The 20309-nt window shown below is 38.3% G+C and overlaps 1 protein-coding gene across 1 annotated transcript in view; it reads right to left on the reverse strand.

Moving 5' to 3' along the window:
- The window catches only part of DHX35 (DEAH (Asp-Glu-Ala-His) box polypeptide 35), a 29733-nt gene that overhangs the window by 3023 nt on the left and 6401 nt on the right, over positions 1-20309 (reverse strand). Inside the window, exons 5-20 of the mRNA XM_010179524.1 lie at positions 19804-19908; positions 18519-18580; positions 17848-17917; positions 17234-17293; positions 15176-15288; positions 14703-14799; positions 13456-13614; positions 12136-12346; positions 10348-10472; positions 9538-9592; positions 4609-4704; positions 4133-4227; positions 3469-3546; positions 2839-2968; positions 2053-2134; positions 1455-1526 (exon numbers count right to left, since the gene is read on the reverse strand). Coding sequence (XP_010177826.1) covers positions 1455-1526; positions 2053-2134; positions 2839-2968; positions 3469-3546; positions 4133-4227; positions 4609-4704; positions 9538-9592; positions 10348-10472; positions 12136-12346; positions 13456-13614; positions 14703-14799; positions 15176-15288; positions 17234-17293; positions 17848-17917; positions 18519-18580; positions 19804-19908 — 1610 coding nt within the window. The remainder of the gene's footprint in view (positions 1-1454; positions 1527-2052; positions 2135-2838; positions 2969-3468; positions 3547-4132; positions 4228-4608; positions 4705-9537; positions 9593-10347; positions 10473-12135; positions 12347-13455; positions 13615-14702; positions 14800-15175; positions 15289-17233; positions 17294-17847; positions 17918-18518; positions 18581-19803; positions 19909-20309) is intronic.

Here is a 20309-nt window from a genome sequence, read left to right on the forward strand (position 1 = left end):
TTCAGGATACTCTACATTAAGTTGACTTTTAGACTGAAATTAAAAACACCTTCTCACACCACCAGGACATACGGATGGAAGGCATAAAGAAAGCGTGTATCTTACAATGGGCCCAAGGGGAAATCGTAACAGACGCTTTGGAAGAAAGAATATTAGTTACTCTGCTATATCATGAGGAAGGATGTCAAAAGTGTCAAAACCTTGGACCCATAACAAGTAGGGCACAAATCACAGCATGACTATCTCTGGCATCTGTCTGCAGACAAGCAAGATAAGGAAGAGGAAGAAATCAGCTTAAACTACTGCCAGAACATCTCCTGGTAGGAGATGTAGAAACAAACAGTCATGTAGACTCAATCCCTGCTGCCAGCATGGGCAACCTATTGCTGAAGTCACCCTTCGGTAGGGAAAGTAATTTTTACCGAGGAAGCGCAAACCCACGCGCTGAAGGGTTAGTCACCAAAACCAAGAGTCTGTCTTCATCTGTCTTATCTGTCTTCTATAGACAGTAGAGATGCAAACCCACAAAGCCTGCGGTCTCTTATTAATTGGTATTTTGCTCTCAAAAGCAAAGAGGAAAGAGTCCAAAATTCTCTTCTCTGCCAAATGCAGCTCAAAACATACTAACTAATACAGCTGAAGAGAAATCTGAGGAAAACAAACAAGAATGAGAACACATTTTATATACACCTGTGACAGGCAAAAGAATTGAAGCCCTTAATATTGAAAGAGTGCCCAGGCAGCAGCAGCACTGAAACTAGGGTTACTCAGAAAGAGAAACTCCTGTCTTAGAGGATGCCATGAGCCAGCAGCTTCTTTAAGCTGGAGGTGACAATACCACGTGGCCTTGGAAGACAGCTCTGTGCCTGCTCTGCAGCGCAGGGGTCCAAAAAGAGATTTAAGCCCAGAATCAGTATTCCTAAAAACTCCAGCAACACTGCTGCCACCAACAGCAAACAGGCTGTGAAGCAAAAAGCAGCCTTAACGTTTTGCCAGTTAAGGCTTCCAGTCTTAACTTCTCTCAAACATTTTGCATCATGCATTCGACATGTATGCCATCTCCTAGCAAGCCATTTGCAGTCACTGCAGCACCTCTTTGACAGGAGATTTACTTAATAGGATAATAGAAACAAATTAATCCAATTTCTATCTAGGTACAGAGAGCACTTGGAGAGCAATTTGCAGTGCAAGATATGGTGCCTATTAAAAAACAGTCACCTGACTCTGCTTTCCAACTTTTGCAGGGTTTTTTTGATAGTTAAACATCACTATTTCTCTGATTCATGTGGATTCTGCCTACAAAATTTGCAGAGGAAATACCAATTGAATTCTCTCTGTGGGAGCCATGACCTTCTACATTTATTGTTCCACTGATGGAGAAAAATCATACACGAAAACGTCTGGATGCTGAGAATGTCTTATAAATATCACAAGTGAAAGTAGCTGTATCTTACCAGCGTGGAGGTTTCTCTGCATACAACACTGAGGTGGGGTGGATATGAAGTTCATGGTCATCACGGATTGTCCTTGAAAGCAAGATATTATTTCAGACCGTGCATCTATTTATTGCTTAACATTTGGTTCCTTCCATCCCCGGTAAGAATGCTTATAAAAAAGGTAACAATGAAAGAGCCAGAGCAAATTAAAAACATTTGCATTTAATGAACAGGCTTTCAGATGAAACCAGGCTTAAATCTTGGCCAAAGGAAGAAATGATAATTTAATGCCCTAAAGGAGTTCTATCTACGTGAAATGAAGTAGTGGTGTTTCAGGCTTTTATTCAGTGCTACAACAGAGACACTGTACTCACTTGTATTAACAGAAGCAGATTACTATTGGTGACAGCTTCCCACTATCAATAACTCTATTTATAATTGCCAAAAAGAAGAGATATTGAAGCAGTTTGAAGATACAAAATTTCAAATATTTAGTAAATCAACCACTATATGTTTCTTATTGCAAGCACCTAGAGGAGCATCCGTTTGTTGATTATACTCAGATGTATCCAGTCAAAGAAGCTTTTAAACACAGGAACAGTTGTAATGAATTTACCTGTAAGCTCCAGTAGAGTGGAATTTAGCTGCATTAGCAAAGAATCCAGAAACTATGCATCTCAAAACGGGATCTGGATCACCTGAAGAAAAGAATTTTTATGTAAAATGAGTCAATGGAATGGCAAAAATTCCTATAAATACCACTTAATCATCTCGAACTTCTCACACTGCATCAGGCTTTGATAGCCACAGCCTGAAGGAAGACAAACCCTGCACTCTCTTTTGATTTCAATTTCACAGCAAATCAAAGTTACTACAAAAAATCCCTACTGTTGCCACTGGTGTGCCCACGAAGACAGTTTCACTGTCCTTAGAGCAACCTCATGTGACAGCTGAGCATCGAGGTCTCATTTTGCAGAGCAGTTAGAGACTGCTGAGAACTACTCATCGCATCCATGCACTCACAGGACAGCTGGAAATCAGATCCCAATGACTGAACCTCATTTTGAACATACTAGAAAAAATGCTTTTTAAAAAGTCAAAAGAGGGAACAGGGTGACCTGTTTCTGACTCTTTCGGTATATCTGTCCACTAACTATATAAATGGTGGTAATCTCTTGCTGGAAAACTTAACTAAAGAAGACTGGACTAAACGTTAATTGTAAAAATAGGCTAAAATGCTCTTCTACAGTCATTTTTAGGAAATAAAATCTGGCTTAAATTAATATTATTTTTAGGCCAGGGAGAGTAAATACTCCAAAGGTTACAAGAAAAGCAGGAAGCAGACTGACAATTTAGAAACTACCTTCAAAATGGCATGGACAACAGATTAAAAAAAATTCACCTTCACTGGACTTCTTTGGCACTTTGAAGCGGACAAGAAGCTTTTTCAGCTGCTCTCTTACAACAGAGGCTCTAACAAGCCCTTTGTAGTTCAGAAAGTGTTCCTGACACCACTGAGAGCTCTTGCTGTGCTGTATAGTGAGAAGAATAGAAAAAAAATAGAACTAAATACTATCAGCAAAATAAAACCCATGTCTTTGGGATCACACAGCTGCCTTCTCTTTTCTTCTGCCTCCTACAACATATTTATTGCAGTTTTCCATGAAAATTTCTTATTTACATAGCAATTAAGAAGGGTACATAACACCAGTAAATACAAAATATGTTTCAAACAACATCTAAAGAGCAGTAAAGAAAATGTCATGGGGTATTTTCATACAGATGGACTTCACTTCTTCATATGTGGTGAAAGAGAAAAGTATCAGTCATTCCATTCTCACACACAAAAAAATCGTATCATAAATCACTTTGTTTTCCAACTCAAAATGTAAACAGCCTTTTCTGTGCACTGTTATCTCTGGTCTTCTCTATGCAAAAAACTATGTCCTCAGCTTTGAGGAAGCTGTATTCTGAACTTCCAGAATCAGAACTGAGGATTCTTGCAAATCTACATACTCTTTAACTGACTTACTTTGACAAAGGCTTCATAAACATTAAGCATAGTGAGATGATCACCTTCTTCCACAGCAAACTTTCTGTGTTGCCTGGCCTGGAGAAGAAGAAATAGATTTTTATAGGCAGATTGATTGTTGCAAATATCACGTCCAATACGCTCAGTTCTCACCATCCCCATATTTCCTAGTGACTATCACAACTCCTACCATATAGGGTGGTTCCTCTAGGCAACAGCAAGATTTAACTAGGAGCACTTCTACAAGTGAAATCAGGAAAATGAACTGAAAATGAACTCCCAATATCCAAGAGAGGGATGCATTAAAATTAGGCTTCCCTTTAAGAATTTACTACATCCCAATACTTTCTCTTCTGTTCCTCTTGAAAGGAAGTGGTGTTTAGGGAGGTTTGGGTTTCTTTGGCAAACTCTTATGCTGACCATTATCTGTTTATAATTTTCCACGTTTCTGGCCCTCAGACAGAGTCATTTAACACAAGTAAAGGACTCCAAGGATCCCACTGCTACTCAGTTTCTTCTTTTACCTGTAACCAATAGCTACAGTTCAAGACCTTGCCTCATTTTCATTCAAACTTGCAGTCTGTAATGGGTATCAATAAAATACTTGGCAGAAATCCAGAAATGTGGAACTAACAAAGAGAAAACAAGACACGACTGAACTTACAGCCTGAGCTTTTTGATTTGGAGGGATCACAAAGATGTTTTGAATCTGCATCATGGCAGCAATTGTCAAAATCTCCTGGGAGCAGCCAAAATTTCCTGAGGAGTAAGTGGAGAAATTCAGTAAAGGAAATATTCCATTCAACTTACCCCCGTACACAATAAAAAGCAGCAGCAGAATATATTTTTATAGTATATAAAAACAAAATACCCAAACTCCGGGATTTTATTTTTTTTATAACAGTGAATGTTATTAATAGAAAACTTAAGACAAATGTGTTAAGACTTATTAGTGTGTTAAACATGTAAGAGTTATTACTTATTAGAGGTCCATGAGTTTAACCAATTCTTTTCACTAAACACCATACCAAGATGAAGCATACAGTCTGTTTCAAGATTAGCAAATGTCTAATACCACACTACAACAGGCAGTGTCCTCTACTCAAGACTATGAAGAAAATCTGACTTTTTTTCTCCTACCTGATTCCAGAAGCATCTTTGCAAACATAGGATTCAAAGGAAACTCTGCTATTCTCATCCCAAGAGGCTCTGTTAAACGGCAGTGCATGTCCAAACCTGCAGCATATTAATGCATATAGCTGTGACACAGGCAAAATAGCACAGAAAGTCTTCTTTAAGAATTTAATGTGTACTAAAGAGCAGAATTATGAGCTAAAAAAATAGCAAATGCACCTAAGAGTTGTAGAATGTATGCTAAACTAAGCTTAAAGGCACTCTTTAATATCCACTTACTCTCCCATGGGTCAACAGTTTTTGGTTTTTCGGCATTTTTCTCCCCAAACATACTTGAACACAGAATTTTCTTCATTTTGACCAAGTTCCACTGCTACTGCCAATGATTTAGAAAACCTGCAGTCAAAGTCAATGCAATGGCCAGAGTGCCTGTTAGCCGTTAGACTTCTGCATCTCCTTTTTAAGTATTTAGCGACAACTTTGTTCATGGAGACACGAAGCAGAAGGATTTATTCTCCTGCTGAGAATAAAAAAGGGCATAATTATGGAACAGGCACAACTGTAGAAACAGGCACCCTACTGGAGGATGGGGTAGGGTTTCATTTTTCTGCTTATGTCATGGCAAAAAAGAATTTAATATAATCTAAACTAAAGATGTACAGCTGATGAAGATTCTCTAGAGTGCAGTCTGCCTCATGCATTAACTTTCAGTATAACTTAACATGTTCTGACTATAATCTTTTTACTGGAGATGGTACATGACAGAGGCATGACAGCTTGCTTTTTGATGCCCAGTTAACCCTGCATATTTACAGTTTTAGCTGTGTGGCTTCCTACAGTCAAACACCTGCAGTAAGGTTTACCCATGCAAAGCACTGGGTCATATTCTAAACCAGAGCACTCTGCTGAAACTTCAGGGAACAATTTAAATGGAAAAGCATTTCCTTTGCAAGAGGACATACAAAATAGCATTTTAAAAAAAAGAATACAGAGACAGGAAACGATAAAAAGAAAAGAGTTCACTGTGAAAGACAGCAAGGAGTGAGAATTGAAAGAGAAAAGATGACTGCAAGTCAAGTTGTACAAGTTATGACAAGGAGGCAGAACACAAAAAGAAAAGCTACACAAGCAGGGACTAACAAGAGCCCAATAACAGGACTTTGGGACACTGTAGACTGCATAAATAACCACAACAGAGCGGACTGAGGAAACAACTGCGGCCCACACATTATGTAAACATATTATTTGTCAAACTGTGTGGTGGCAAAAAACCACAGTTGTGCTTCAGTTGTGTTTCACAGAGAAAAGCCAAATCACAAATCAAGGAATGAGATCTCCTGTAACTCATGTCAGCATATCTAAGACCACAGATACCACTATCAAGTGTTTCCTTTCCTTTACTATTTGATATGCTATCATCTCACTTATTATGACCATGTAGTAATTCCCTTGCCACACCCTACACGGTTCAACAAAACCCGACAGGCATTTCACATAATGTCACAATATTTTCCTCAGAAAGAGGTACAAAAGGCAGCTTATGTGAAATGATGAAGTAATAGATGTAAACACAAAGTCACGCAAACTGCAAAACACTGAGGTATGATAGCTTTCATTAGACCTGTGCAGTATGAGACGTTTAAGTGCTGCCACAATCAATAGCTTAGAATACACTGGTTTTCATCTACAGAAAGATAACTGCATTCTCAAGTAGAAAAAAGGAGAAATTTCCATCTCCTTAACTTTCTACAGGTGCCTCAAGCCAAAATCCTTTGGCTTCTGCTCAGTTCTAGAAATCTCAATGCAATTTTGCACAGTTATATATCGAGCTTGTGCACACATGTCTTTGTAGCAGTAAGCCCGAATATACACGAAAGGCCTGCATGGATACTAGTTTGGAATAGGTGCAAGTTTCCTTGAAATAATCTTGGAAGCAACCACTGTATCCATGTATATATATAAAATATATATATATATATATTAAATTGGACAGCTTAGAAGAAGATACTGCAAAGGTTTTTATAGAACATGCTCAGGAGAGATTATTGAAGTACTATTGCACTAAAAAGTTTCAAGTAACAACCACCAGTATGCGATGGACTGAAGGATTAAAACACTCTCTTTTAAACTTAGGTAGAGCACTTGTTTCCGATAGGCGATAACTTACAAACAAATCTTCAACAAACCCTTGGATCTGAAATAAAACCAAAAATAAAGCCACTTTTTACCTGCTTATTTACCTCCTAAATTATGCTGAAAAAATAAACTCTGACATCTCAGACTTTCAACAGAGCATCAAAGGAGAAGGCTGAGAAGGGACACTCCTGATATAATCAGTTTGCATAACTGTAAAAATACTCAGTCTAAAACCAGCACTGTGTTTATTCAACAGCACTATCTCAACCTTAAGAGCGTCTGCTCTGCAGAAGTTTCTCTGTTGGCACCTCACTGGCACAACAGGGTCCTGACCCTAAACTGCACATTTGCACGCTATTACAATGCAAATGATGAAATACATGATCATACTTGCACAAGAGAAATGTAATCCTTACTGCACCTGCAAACACTTGGGCAGCTTCACCTCTGCAACTTATGTAAAATCTTCATAATAAACCACCTAAAACCTTGAGCTTCAGCAAAAACTGAAGAGTGACTCTGTATCACACACATGCACACACATTTCTTTCCATATTACAAACCAATATTAGCACTTCTCTGCTTTGTTACAAAAGCTAGGCAGCCAAAGGAGTAACAACGCTGTGCTTTTCTGTGAAGCTACCACAAACAGAAAACTTGCCAAAACATCCAACAGCTCATCAGTGAGTTTATTGGCCTTTCCTCTCCATTTCCCTAAGGTGGTTTTGGCTGTGAATTCGACCTTGCAATGCTTCTGAGCCAGCGTGAAGGTCCTTGTTCCAAGCTGGAAATGGCTGCCAAAGACCAGGTGCCTGAAGTGAATCCCTCCTTTGCAAGGCGGAACTGAATCAGCACAGAGCAAAGTCATGGCCAAGCAGAGAATTACAGCTCCATGAGAATAAGGAGAGTGCAGACTGCCACAACCTACAGCACAGCATTTGTAAGTGATGTACAAACAGCCACAAACCTCTGGAAGCTTCCAAAACTTACACAATTTCCTTTACATGACTCTTTTCCTCATGTTTATGGAGCAAGTATTGTTAACGTTGAATTAACTACAAATACCAAGTTAAAATCAAACAGAGTTTCATTTTGATTACTTGTTCTTGTGTCAGGTTTCTGCTTTGTTTACATTTGTTGCATTCAAAGAGATTAAATAGCTGTCAAAAACCCCAGCAATATAACAGTTCTTCCTATAAACAAAATTAGACAGCATGCATCCCACTCACCAACACAAAAATACAAATATTACTACAGCGTGCTTTGAGTGTTGTAGGTATCCAACGGCAGCATAATGAATAAAACCAAAATGAACACATTTAGAATCATGAAATATCTCAAGCTGGAAGGGACTCATAAGGATCCTTGAGTCCAACTCCCTGCTCCAACTACCTAAACTAAGGTCCAAACTTAGGTCCAACTACCTAAAACTAAACCATATGGCTTACGAGCATTGTTCACTCTACTGAATTTGAGAACAAGCTGTGATTAGTAAATCAGAGAACATAATAAAAATATTCTATTAAGTAGCTAAGTAGTAGAAAAGTACTCTGGGTCTGTTAGACTGGCTTTTTCTTTTCACTACAAGTCTGGGTGTATCTGTTAATTTGACCATAACCAGAAAGTCCAACACTAAAACTAGAGCAAACCCTCTTTACAAGCTGCATGCAAATGAGCTCCTATGCATTTAAAAGCATGAAAAGCAAGTGGGCTGAGCACTGAAACGCAGACATTGAGTGTGAGAAACATAATTCAGGTTCATCCAGAAGAAAATATGCTGCCTTTAGGAATGATCAGTGATTTTTTTAGTGGCTGCATCATGTATTTCCAGCTAACAGAATCAGAACAGTTGACTTGCTAAGGGTTTGACCTTTGTCTCAGCTGCAGAACACCACCACTAACATCAACAGCGCTACGCTACATAAGGTGCGGCCTTTTAGCCATAAGCCATACCACATTCAGAGCAGAGACACAGACTAGAACTCATTTTTTAAATTATAACTAGATTAGCTGTTAATAACTTCTGTCAGCCATACCTCCAACATATCAATGAGAAGGTCTGAAAACTCACATGTGTCTCTTGCTTTGCTAAGCCTCTGGGAAGCATACTCTCTATCAGGTTTGGAATCTAGCCTCCAGTGACTGGCCTCTCCCAGATTCAAGCACCAGATCTCACTTACAATGTCTAGTCTAGTCCTGCACACACATCAAGATCAGATAATGAATGTAACATGCCAACAGAAAAATTTAAAATAGATACACTATGCTTTTTAAAGTCTGACCAAGGAATAAACAAAGTAGCAATTATATTAAGCTTGCTAAATTCTATGTTATTACAATCAGTCTGATCTCGACCAAGATGTCAAGCCTTTTCTTTCAACTGTTTTGGTTTATACTTGCAAGTGCTGCATGTTTCCCTCACTGGCACAGTAACACAAAATGAAAGATACACTAAGAGCTTGAGTATGTAATCAACTTATCTAATTGGATGCAGGTAAATTTAGTGTCTAACTTGTGTACCAGTCTAATCAGTGTCCTAACTCTGTCTGTATCTCCATACTACTCTGTAAGGACTGACAGAACACAAACTGAGGATCTCCCTGAGAGAATCAAATCAACACGCTCATCAACTCAGAGCCCTCTTCCTAGTAAGGACAAATAATTGGTTCCTCCCATGAAGATGCAAGCAAGTACACAGAAGATAGCTGTAAATATGCGTTTACCCAATCTAAAATGTTTTAGACTTTTTCATAATTCTTGTATCATAACTATAAATAAAGCAAAGCATCATATTCTTACCTCCTAAAGCATACAGCAATTCTAAAGCTTGCACCATTGACTGTGCAGGAGGTGGCTGTGAAGAAAAAAATGTGCATTGTTTAAGTTATCACAGAACACACAAGTTTTCACAAAAATTCTGACATCTTCCTCTTTTGCAGAATCCTTAAGTTCTAATTGCCTACACTTCTACTCAGGCTCATCACCCTTCTGCTGACCACCAGTGCTGCAAGTCAAAACCATCTCAACAGGCTCAGCATCATCACTGGGATGCTCTCAAGTTCTGAGCTAGAAAAGGCAGACTTGCTTTGTCCAGCAGTGATGCCAGCAGTGATTTTAACAAAACTTTCTCTTCTAATGATACCATATTCATTTTTCATATCAGTACAAGTGTAGCTAGAAACTTCACAGAAAGCAAACCTAAAAATTGGTAAAACACTGCTCTTTTTAACAAGACAGACAAGCACAAGCTAATTTCTGCGGATATCAAATTTTTTTACCTTTCTTCATAAATTGAGTGCCAAGTGACTACAGTTACAGTTTTGCAGAATCTCAGAGTTGGCCTTTGTAGGCCATCTTAGCCCCTCAACACTTTTAATAGCAAGCTCAAGAATACAAACAGTCACCGTTTCTAAGTTGTCACACGCATTACTTGCACTTGTCGATTGCCAAAAATACACTTTGCTACCCAACAGTGGGCAATGAGTTAAGCTTTCCAAATTAACAAGGCAATGGTTACTGGCTGATGGTTCTGTGGGGCATCAACAAGTCATCTAAGTGATCTTTCTTCACACTAAAGAAAGATGAGAGGCTTTACAGCCTGGAACTCACCGAAAGAAAGGGGAACCTGAGCACGTTGTCAATCCCCAAAGCCTTCAGCTGCAAGATGACGGGTGCAAGGTTACTGCGCTGCATCTCGGGAACAGTGGACTTGGGCAGCTTCTCAAAGTCATCCTCTGTTCAAGAGAAAACAAAGCAACTGGACACTGGGTTTCAACCCCCACTGTATGAAGTCAACGTGATAGAAATGTTTCTATTTCTAGTTATGTTTCTATTTCTAGAAATGTATCTATTTCAAGTTAAAGTTATCAAGTATGAATACTTAACAGGTGTCGAAAGAAGTCTAATCCAAAGATGATCTTTCTCCAATTACTGTATTTTGAGATACTTCAATTTAAATAGAAAATTCAATGGTTTTGGCTACATGACTGATTCTGTAGTTTACCCACCCACACTTCAATTTGAAGAGTGATAAGTACTTCACAGAAAGCTGGAAGTGGTTTGTTTATCTTCCGTTTAATATTTTCAATCAGAAAATACAAATCAGTATGCAATACTATAAAAAAAGGATTTTTTTTAAAGAAGAGACAAGGGAAAGTTCAAAACCAGCAAGCTTTCAGTATAAAAATATTATACTATACTAGTATAATTAAAATAACGACTAAGGATCAAAAAAACAACTTATTTGGCAATGCCTTTTATAAAGCACAATCACTATAAAGTCTAAGTCTAGAAATATACTTCACGTAAAGTGAAAAGGTAAAATTCCTGTACCTAATCTTCTGCAGTAAATAAAAAGACAGACACACATCCCTATGTTGATCTAAAACTCCAAATCAAGACAAGAAATATATTATTTTTTACCTGAATTATTTTAATTTCTAGACAGAACCTGCTTCATTATCTGTTCTACCTCAGACCTTCACTAAGACAAAGACAGTTTACCTTTTCCCTACTTTTGTCCACTCAGTGCACTTTAAAAAGGACTCAGGCTTCTCCAGTAAAATACTTTAAAAGCTATGTAAGCAGACATTCACACTTGATTCTTCACCGGACACAAACGTTTAGGGAATAAATCATGACTTGACTTAACATGGCAACTGCTGCCAAGCATACACACATTTTTAAAATATATTCTTGATTTCTCAAAGTCTCAAAGCTCCAATAAAACTAAAGAGAACCCAAGGCACATAAGCAATGGTAGTGCTCAACTGCAAAGCCTTTGCTCATTGAACAGCTGATAACTGAGACAGACTGTGGCTTTCTGAACACTGCTAGGTGAGCAACAGATTCATTTGTAACAGTAATTTTTGTACAGTGCCAGGATCACTGATTCATGAGACGCATTTGGGGTTGGCAACTATTTTGATGAAGAAGCTGCCACAAAAATAAGTTTTCCATCAGTTTTCTGAGGGATTTCCAGAATCCTTTGTTAGATGCGCAGCCTAAAGGAGACTTCAGTCATAGAAGCGAGCACCATTGGTGGGTATCATAAATTGAGGAAACCGCTCAGAACCAGGATCATTAAAAAATAAACTCCTTAGTAGACCTGCCACTCCAAGAGCTGCATTAACATCACAGGTTTGCCATTGACAATCTCATAGATCCTCCCCTGTTTAATTTGTGTTTCTGATTCACAAAACTACTCCGTTTCCAACACTTAGCATATATGAACAATGTATTTCTAAATAAGTCAGAAGAAATTTTGCTTCATTATTCCATCTCTCACTAAAAGAAAAGACACAGTTTTGTTGTCCTCAACCTACTACTAAAAACACTGTAAAACAAAACAAAAGTCACACCAGCAAGTTCACCATCCCTACACATCAAATTACTGACCTGTATAAAGTCTGTAGCATTTTCCAGAGCGGTTCCGGCCCGCACGCCCTGCTCGCTGGTTGGCCGAAGCTTTGGACACCGGTACAACCACAAGGCATTCGATGGCTGTTTTGGGGTTATAGGCCCGAAGCTTCACAAAACCACAATCGATTACAAATGCAATGCCGTGAATCGTGATGGAGGTCTCAGCGATGTTGGTGGCTACTATCACCTACAGACACAGAGAGGATACTGTGAACTCCCCAATCTCAATTACACTATCAAGCCCTAGCATCAGTGCACTGGGACTCAAACAGAAGACATGTGAAAGATCTCAGACGTGACAGTTCCACTCTAGAGTACAAAAGGATACAGTACAGGCAGCAGTAAGAGCTGTCAGCTTGAAATAAGCCCAGTTTTTACAGCTTCACAACAACTTTTTAATTCAGATTTATTCTCTCTTCATAAAAGAGGAGCTTGGCAGTGTTTGCAGAGAAAAACATTAAGTGACTGCAAATCAAGTGTTCTTATGTAGAAAACTAGAAATACTTTCTTTCTGCTTCTCAGTTATACCTGACTGTTACTTGTAACATTGGAGTGAGGCAGGGGATAGGAGTGGAACAGAGTTGAATAAGCATCCCATGTTCAGTATTCCTACAGAGATACACCTGTATACATGTTCTAAAGCATTAAAAAAATAATTATTCCTAGACAGCAGAGGGAAATTTAATCCTTATTCCACCTGAAATTAAAAAAAGTAAATACTGGAAGTTAATTGACTGGAGCCCCAACACAGGCTCTGGCTAAGCAGAAAGCACTAACGATGACCAATTATATACTTCTGTGACATTAAATATCTGAACAAGGCTTGCAGAAGTCAAAACAAAGCTTTTTTCCTACTAAAACCAAGAAAGTTCTAACTTGTTTTCTTAGGTGAAAATACAGCACTTACCCGCTCTATCACCAATTTTTCCATTACTGGTGAAAAACAGCCATAAACACACCACAAAAAGAAATAAAACCAGGTAAAAGTAGAGGACTTCAAAGTGTAAGAAGCTGCAACTGGACATAAACAAATAAAAGATTGTACAAAGATTCAAAAACTGAGCAGTTGATGAGGCAGACAGGAGAGTTAGAACTGACATGCCTAGGATTGATCACAGATGAAAAGGGGAGCCAGAGTTCCCAGTTTCAAAACTGACAGGCAGTGATAGGAGATGCAGAAAGTCTCCCTCCGTAAGCATTTGCAATAGTCTTATGATGTGAACGTGATACATACAAACTGTGTACTGCAAACACCCATCTGGGTGGCAGAAATTGAGACATACACAACAGCCTTACCTTCCTGACACTGTGAGGAACTCTCTCAAACACTTTCATCTGGTCAGGAGAAGGCAACCCAGCATACATGGGGAGAACACGGAGATGTTTCTTCATTCCAGTGCGCGAAAGGGCCCGAGCCTGTTCTATGAGCATAGAAACAACGGTCTCCACTTCCTCCTAGAGCCAGAGCAAGACAGGGGACAGAATGAGAGAGATTTCACTTTAATATCACATAGCTGTCACCTATATACAAAAAATGCACCAAAATAACAATTTTAATGTTCGAACTCCAAGATCTTTTGACGAGCACCCTCAATTTTGTAATATTCTTACATGAATTGCTATTCATAGTAAGTATATATTTATATAAATATTTATGTTCATCATCATTTGAGACGTCACACCACAAATGCATGAGCAAAATCCCAAGGGAAGGACTGAACGAAGTTCATAAGGAAGCAGGCATATTTTCCTGTGCATAACAACTTGTGAGAGCACAGTGGGAGGCCAACCTATTTTGACAGTGCTGAATGCCGTGGGTCTTGATCAGGAATGACACAGTAACAGCATTAACACCTATTGCTCAACTTCACAGTTAATCTCAGAGATCAGCAGTGGCATCTCACTCTTAAACACAGCCAATAAAATGTTCAAACATCACCTCATGAGATACCAAATTCACTCTTCCAAAGTTAAATTAATAATGAGGATGAAGAATTTCTTTTGAAAGTATGCAAGATGTTATTGAAGCTCTTCAAGGCAACTCCTCACTGGAAAAATTATGAGCTACCTCCCATTTACTTTTCTCAGCTGCCAAGTGAGCTGACAGGCATAAATAGAGCAGAAGAGACTACTAAACTTTTATCTCATAGCAATTTGTTTTCCTGTCAAATACTTCAGATGTTAAGCCTAACAAATGTAAACTCCATTTGCCTTAACTATTAATGATGACTCACTGTCAATTTAACATCTTTGTAGGTGTGACTTGCACCAAAAAAACACAAACTGTTCCACTTATTAACAAGGCTGAAAGCATACAGCATTGAATAAGAAAAACTCTCATCCATCACTAGCTTTGATAAATCCAGGCCATACACTTCCTACAAGTCTTCAGGGCTGGCCTAATTCTGTTCCCATCAATACATAAATATTTTCATCTTTAATGAGATGAAAGTAAGCATAGCTAAGGAAAGCGGGAGACTGAGGCAGCTTTGCAAAGCCCACAATACAGCACTGTAAAGTAAAAAAACTGCTTATGTCTATACCTGGCCAGTTAAAAATGCCAGTATATCACCATCATTCTCCATCTGGTGAATTTTCATTGCAGTTTCCACAGTTGATTTTACGTAGTCTGGAACAGGACTACAGGGAGACAAAATAGCAGACATTAGCAGAAAAATAGGTACAGACTCCTCACTTCCATAAGGAACAAACAGAGACCTGACAGAGAGAACAAACAGCTTTTGGACACTGTGTATCAACAATACCACACTGAGTTCATGATGCATCCTTGGGAATCAGCCTTCAGCAATTAATTTGTTTCCTTTACACTAAGCTTTCCTTTACAGTAAGCTTAAAAACATGTCTGCTGCTACAAGCAATATCCAAATGTTTCCCAAACTGAACGTGACACCTCCTTTCCATTGGTTTGGGAATTTCTGAGCTCTAATCTAGCCAAAATGATACCACAGTTGCACACTCTCCTCATCGTCACTGACAAGATCACACAGGAACACACCTCTGTATGTAAAAGATGTCCACAGGAAACGTTCTCCCCTCGACAGTAAGGATCACACTGGTATCTTTGCTGGGGTCACCGGTGTCGTTTTGATTAAAGAAATCCCTGAATTTCTACATTAAAATAAAAACAAACACTTTCAGTCTGATACCTCAAAGAATTGAGGGAGAAACTTAAAAGACATAAAGAAGTTCAATTACTACTACTCGAATGTCTTCCTCATAAATTAGATGAGTTTGATTCTGTTGCTTTCTATTCTATCTGCAGTTCAGGCACTTAGCACAAACACACTGTCTTTCATGTTTATTACTTTGAAAAGCAAAGATCGAAAAGAGTTAATAAAATTAATTACATAAGCTGATACAGTTGCAAAAAGCAGATATAGAAACTTTTTATTGGATCTACAACAGGAGTGAACTCAAAGCTAAGAAGAACTTTGAAATTATTGTTCATAAAAGTTTTGGGTAGGGCTTGCACATTCTCATCCATTTTTGGGTGAGTAAGTAAATTTTACAGCTCTTACTGAACATCAAAACCTCACTTTGTAAAAGCAGAGTTAGGCCAATTTATGTAAGTTTTTGATTTATGTGTTGCAAGACACCATCATAAATTAGATTTATTGCCATGAAGTATTTTAAATATATAACAGCAAAAGAATGAAAATAAGAACCCAAAGAATCCATTTCATTTATGACCATTATAGAGATACCATAAACTTTCTGTATTAAAACAAATATTTATATAGTCATACTAATAATTTTGCTCATATTAACTTATTTTTACATTAACTGCAAGCTATTTGAAATGTGTGATTACTGGCAGCTAAAATTTTGCCTTTGCAAAGTATTGTAATGCTATCTAATGTATAAAATCTATGGCCTGTGATATCTGCCACTAAAGGAAATCTCCATACACATTTGTCTCATGGAGACCATTGTGGAGTTAGGAAAAGTACAGAGAAAAATGAATGTGATGAAGGAGGTGGAGCTGCTGCCTTAGGAGGAGAGACTGAAAAGGCTGGGAGTCTGCTTGAGGAGCAGAAGGTTGAGAATACACACAGCTGAGCTTTATAGAAACAAAGGTGACAGATAAAGTGAATGTAAATTCATGTTTTTGTGGTTTGTTTGGTTTTGGTATTTTTGGTTTGGTTTGGTTTGGTTTTTAAACAAATCCCACACTATTAGAACTGAGAGGTCCTTGATGAAACTAGCAGGTTTAAAAGAAATTAAGTACTTCATTATTTAGCAGGTGGCAAACTTCTCAAAATTGCTCTTACATGATGTCCTGGAGTCTTACAGCTTCATCAAGCAGATTCAGAGACAAATTAACAAACAGCAGATCCACAAACACACACTGGAAGGACACAGCAGGAACATAATGTGTACTATCTCTATTACAACCATTGCAGATGCTGAAGCAGTTCAAAGAGAATGGAGCCACAGCAGGTGGACAGGCTCATGTGCTCTCCCTAAACAGCATCTCCTCTTCTGCTACTGCTACAGACAGAATGCTGGGCTGCGTGAACCACTGCTCTGATCCAAGAGAGCATTTCTTTCACTCCCACTCAAATTTAAATCAATGACATGTTAGCAAGTCACATTAAGTTTCCACATGCCATAAGTCAATCAGGGAACTAGTAAAATCTCACTGAAACTAAATCTATTCACGTATCACTTATTTCTACCGGTCTATCATTATCTCAAATTACTGCTAACAGCAAAACAGAGCTAAACCAACGTCTCCTGCAAACTAAACTAAGCCAAGAGAACATCTTTTTATACAACAATACCAACAAGAGGAGAAAAGGCATAAATATATAAACAGCAGATTCATATTGAAATTTACTTCCAAAAAGGTTTGCTAATACAAAATGAAAAGCAGACTCAGGAACCAAACTACACCAGATTTTTTCCTGCATTCCCTTCCTCTCTTTTTCACCACACAAACAACATCAATGCTTCACAAGAAGCAAGCAGCACAGAGCATAAGGTGTATATAAACAGAAGTGGAGCTGCCACCTAAGGCCACTTCATTTCCAACCAAATCAGTGAGCTATACCTCTGCATCCAAGGTGGCTGAAGCCACAATCAGTCGAAGATCTCCACGCTTCTTTTGAACCTAGGATAGAGACCAAGAACATCCAGAGTAAAAACTGTTTTCTGAGATACAAGGCTAGAACCAAGTTTTAGAGCATCCAGATTATCAGTAGCTTCTCTTTGAAAATAGTTTGAAACTACAAGACAGCTGATGAACTGAAGCACCCACATCACTCCATAGATCTAATGGAGTTTTATGTATGCATTTTAAGGGCATTCAGTCTGTAATCATTACAGCTTACTCTTAACTTCTGGTGAAGTCAGATCTTTAGTAGGTTGAACATCAACAACAACCCCTATCTGATCACTTCACATGATCATCAGCAGCAGAATGAAGATTACCTTTTTGCTAACATATCCAAGAAGAAATTTCAGCATCAAGGGGAGGAAACAGAGGATCCTGAGTGTTAGATGTCTAAAGTAAATAGTTGGGTATGTAAAACAGTCTGTAGGATAAATGAGGAACTAGAAATCAGCCTCTCTCAAATGGGTTCACTCATCAGCCATCAGGACCAGAGGTTTAAGGAAAAGGATGAAAATGAAAACAATTTACAGAGAACATTAAAAAAATCCCACCTTTTTTAGTAAGCCAATGGCAATATCTGTATAGAGAGTCCTTTCATGGGCTTCATCCAGCATGAGTACACTGTGAATAAAGCAGAAAGACAAGACTTCAGAAATTGTTTGATAGGCACTAGAATCAGTGTCTTCCTGTCTTCTAGGAATATTATTATTTTAAATCTGCTGCTGGACTATTACTGCTTACAGCCATTTAGAAAACAGTGGAAATTTAAAAAACTGCAGTGATGAAGTAGGAAGAACATGACATGGTACATACGTACTGTTCATTATTCAGGCTAGCTTTTGGAAAGGGATGGAAGAAAAAAGACCTTTCTTTACTGTACTGCATAGGCTTTCTGGATATCAGAATGTTTGTTACTGATTTTTTTTAACTTTGATTAGCATCAGAAATAAAAAATAAATTTAAAACTAGCAAGTGAAACAATACAGACTCCATGAGACCCATTTAGCTTTCATTCCAAAACCACAGCATCAAATCCTCCCAAGTTTGGTGCTGCAATGATCAACTGATTTTTTAACAGTCTTTACAACATAAAGAAGTGAAACTCCGAAAGTAATTTTTATGTCTTTTGGCATTTAACTCATAATAACCACCCCTCAGTCTAAAACAATGCAGTTGTTTACCAAATCACACTTCAGCAATCATTCATTCCATGTTTCCTTACCTGTATCTTGTTAATAAAGGATCAGCCATCATCTCCCTCACCAGCATACCATCAGTTAGAAACTAAAAGTGAATGCAAAGAAAAATGTAAAAAAACCCAAACAACTAACAGGCAGTCAAGATTATTTTCTAGGCTTTTGCCTAAATTTTTCCTTGCCTTTAATTTTTCTAATCTATTAAATGTATCTGTTTTCATCTGTGGAAGCCAAATAAGCATTTCTGAGTGGTAATAATATGCAGTGATTGCTTTTTAATCAGTATTGATTTTTTTTAAATTAGTTGTTTTTACATTGAAAAAAATAGCAGATTGGCAGCACTGGAACACGGCAATGGAAGTCTTTTCAGTCTTGTCTGTAATGTGGCTAAATCTGCTCTATCAATAACGTCCTGTGTGTCAATCCAGTCTTGACCCTCTAAAAGGAGGCTACTTATCTGTTCTGTCCAGAAAACAAACCTTAACATTTCAACATATTGCAACATTTGAACTTAATACTTTCTTCCTGCTAGACAGTGGAAACCCACCAGCTTTACATCGCCAATAAAGAGCAGTGTGAGCTGTGACTCCAACTTGGCTTGAACTGGGTAATAACTGGTACGCAAGGTAAATACCTTCAAATTTCCAACCCCAAATGATTAATAATCACACACACACACAAAATAAGTATTCCAGCTGCATTTAATGAACGTCTTCATTTCTTTCACTTTCAAAGGGCTACTATCCTGAGGAAAAAATCAAGTAAATTGTCTCATTCATCATCATTGCTATTCCAGCATAACTGAAGCAAAGTCTCGTTTGTACACAACACAAGCAACATTAATAACAGTGCTCACAGCACTTAAGAACAGCTGCAAAGCTTGCTATTTAATCCACATCAAATTACTCTCAGCCTACTCATCTTATGTTTTATCTGCACTTTTAATCAAAATCTATTTTTAGGGTGGCGAGGATACTTCAGCTGTGATTCACTGCAGCCTTTCACTATGACTTTGAGTGACGTATCAGGTCGCACTAGCGCCATACCAATATCTGCCCATAGCTACCTTGAAAATCTCCTTCAGTTCTAAAATGGTGGCTGCCAAACAAGCAGAATAGAACACGTGCTCGTTCTGTAAGAGTTTGGATAGCCACAACCATTTCAAGCACACTTTTGGGGTACCAACCTAGAAAAATGAAATGCTATCTATTCTCTTTGCTGGGTATTACAAGGTTCTCACTAAATTTGCAAAAGTACTTGAAGAATTACAGCTAACCCTTTCAGAGTAACCACACACTGTTCATGCTTCACCTTAATTCTTGTAGCCTGTGGATCCGTGCAATCATCAAACCGAATGCAATATCCAACTTCATGACCCAACACTGCACCTCTTTCATCAGCAACTCGGCCTGCAACCTGAGAAAAGAGATTCTTATAAACAAGAGACAGCTCGCAGATCCTTCTTCATTCTATCATTATTGGGTCCATAGAGAATTGGCAACAAGACAAGAACAGAGCCGGTGTTTCCAAAGAATTACTCATTCATGTTCAGATACAAAATTCTGTTTGACATAACAGCACATACTGAACATACAAGTGGTAAATACTTTTAAAATGTTTTAGTGTAACTTAATAAATCTGTTTCATGCTGCTTCTACTCAGGAGAGCTACAAAGGTACCTTTCTGTAATAAGTGCTCTGGTAGACCTACAAAGACAGCCTGTGACTCAACCTGTCACGACGCTGGGGAAGGGCCACCTACCAGCAACTGCGGGACTGCAATTTAAGAACACAGCTTACATGCAAGAAAGGGAAAGA

Source organism: Mesitornis unicolor, unplaced genomic scaffold (assembly GCF_000695765.1).
Source record: "Mesitornis unicolor isolate BGI_N332 unplaced genomic scaffold, ASM69576v1 scaffold12652, whole genome shotgun sequence".
Lineage (NCBI taxonomy): Eukaryota > Metazoa > Chordata > Aves > Mesitornithiformes > Mesitornithidae > Mesitornis > Mesitornis unicolor.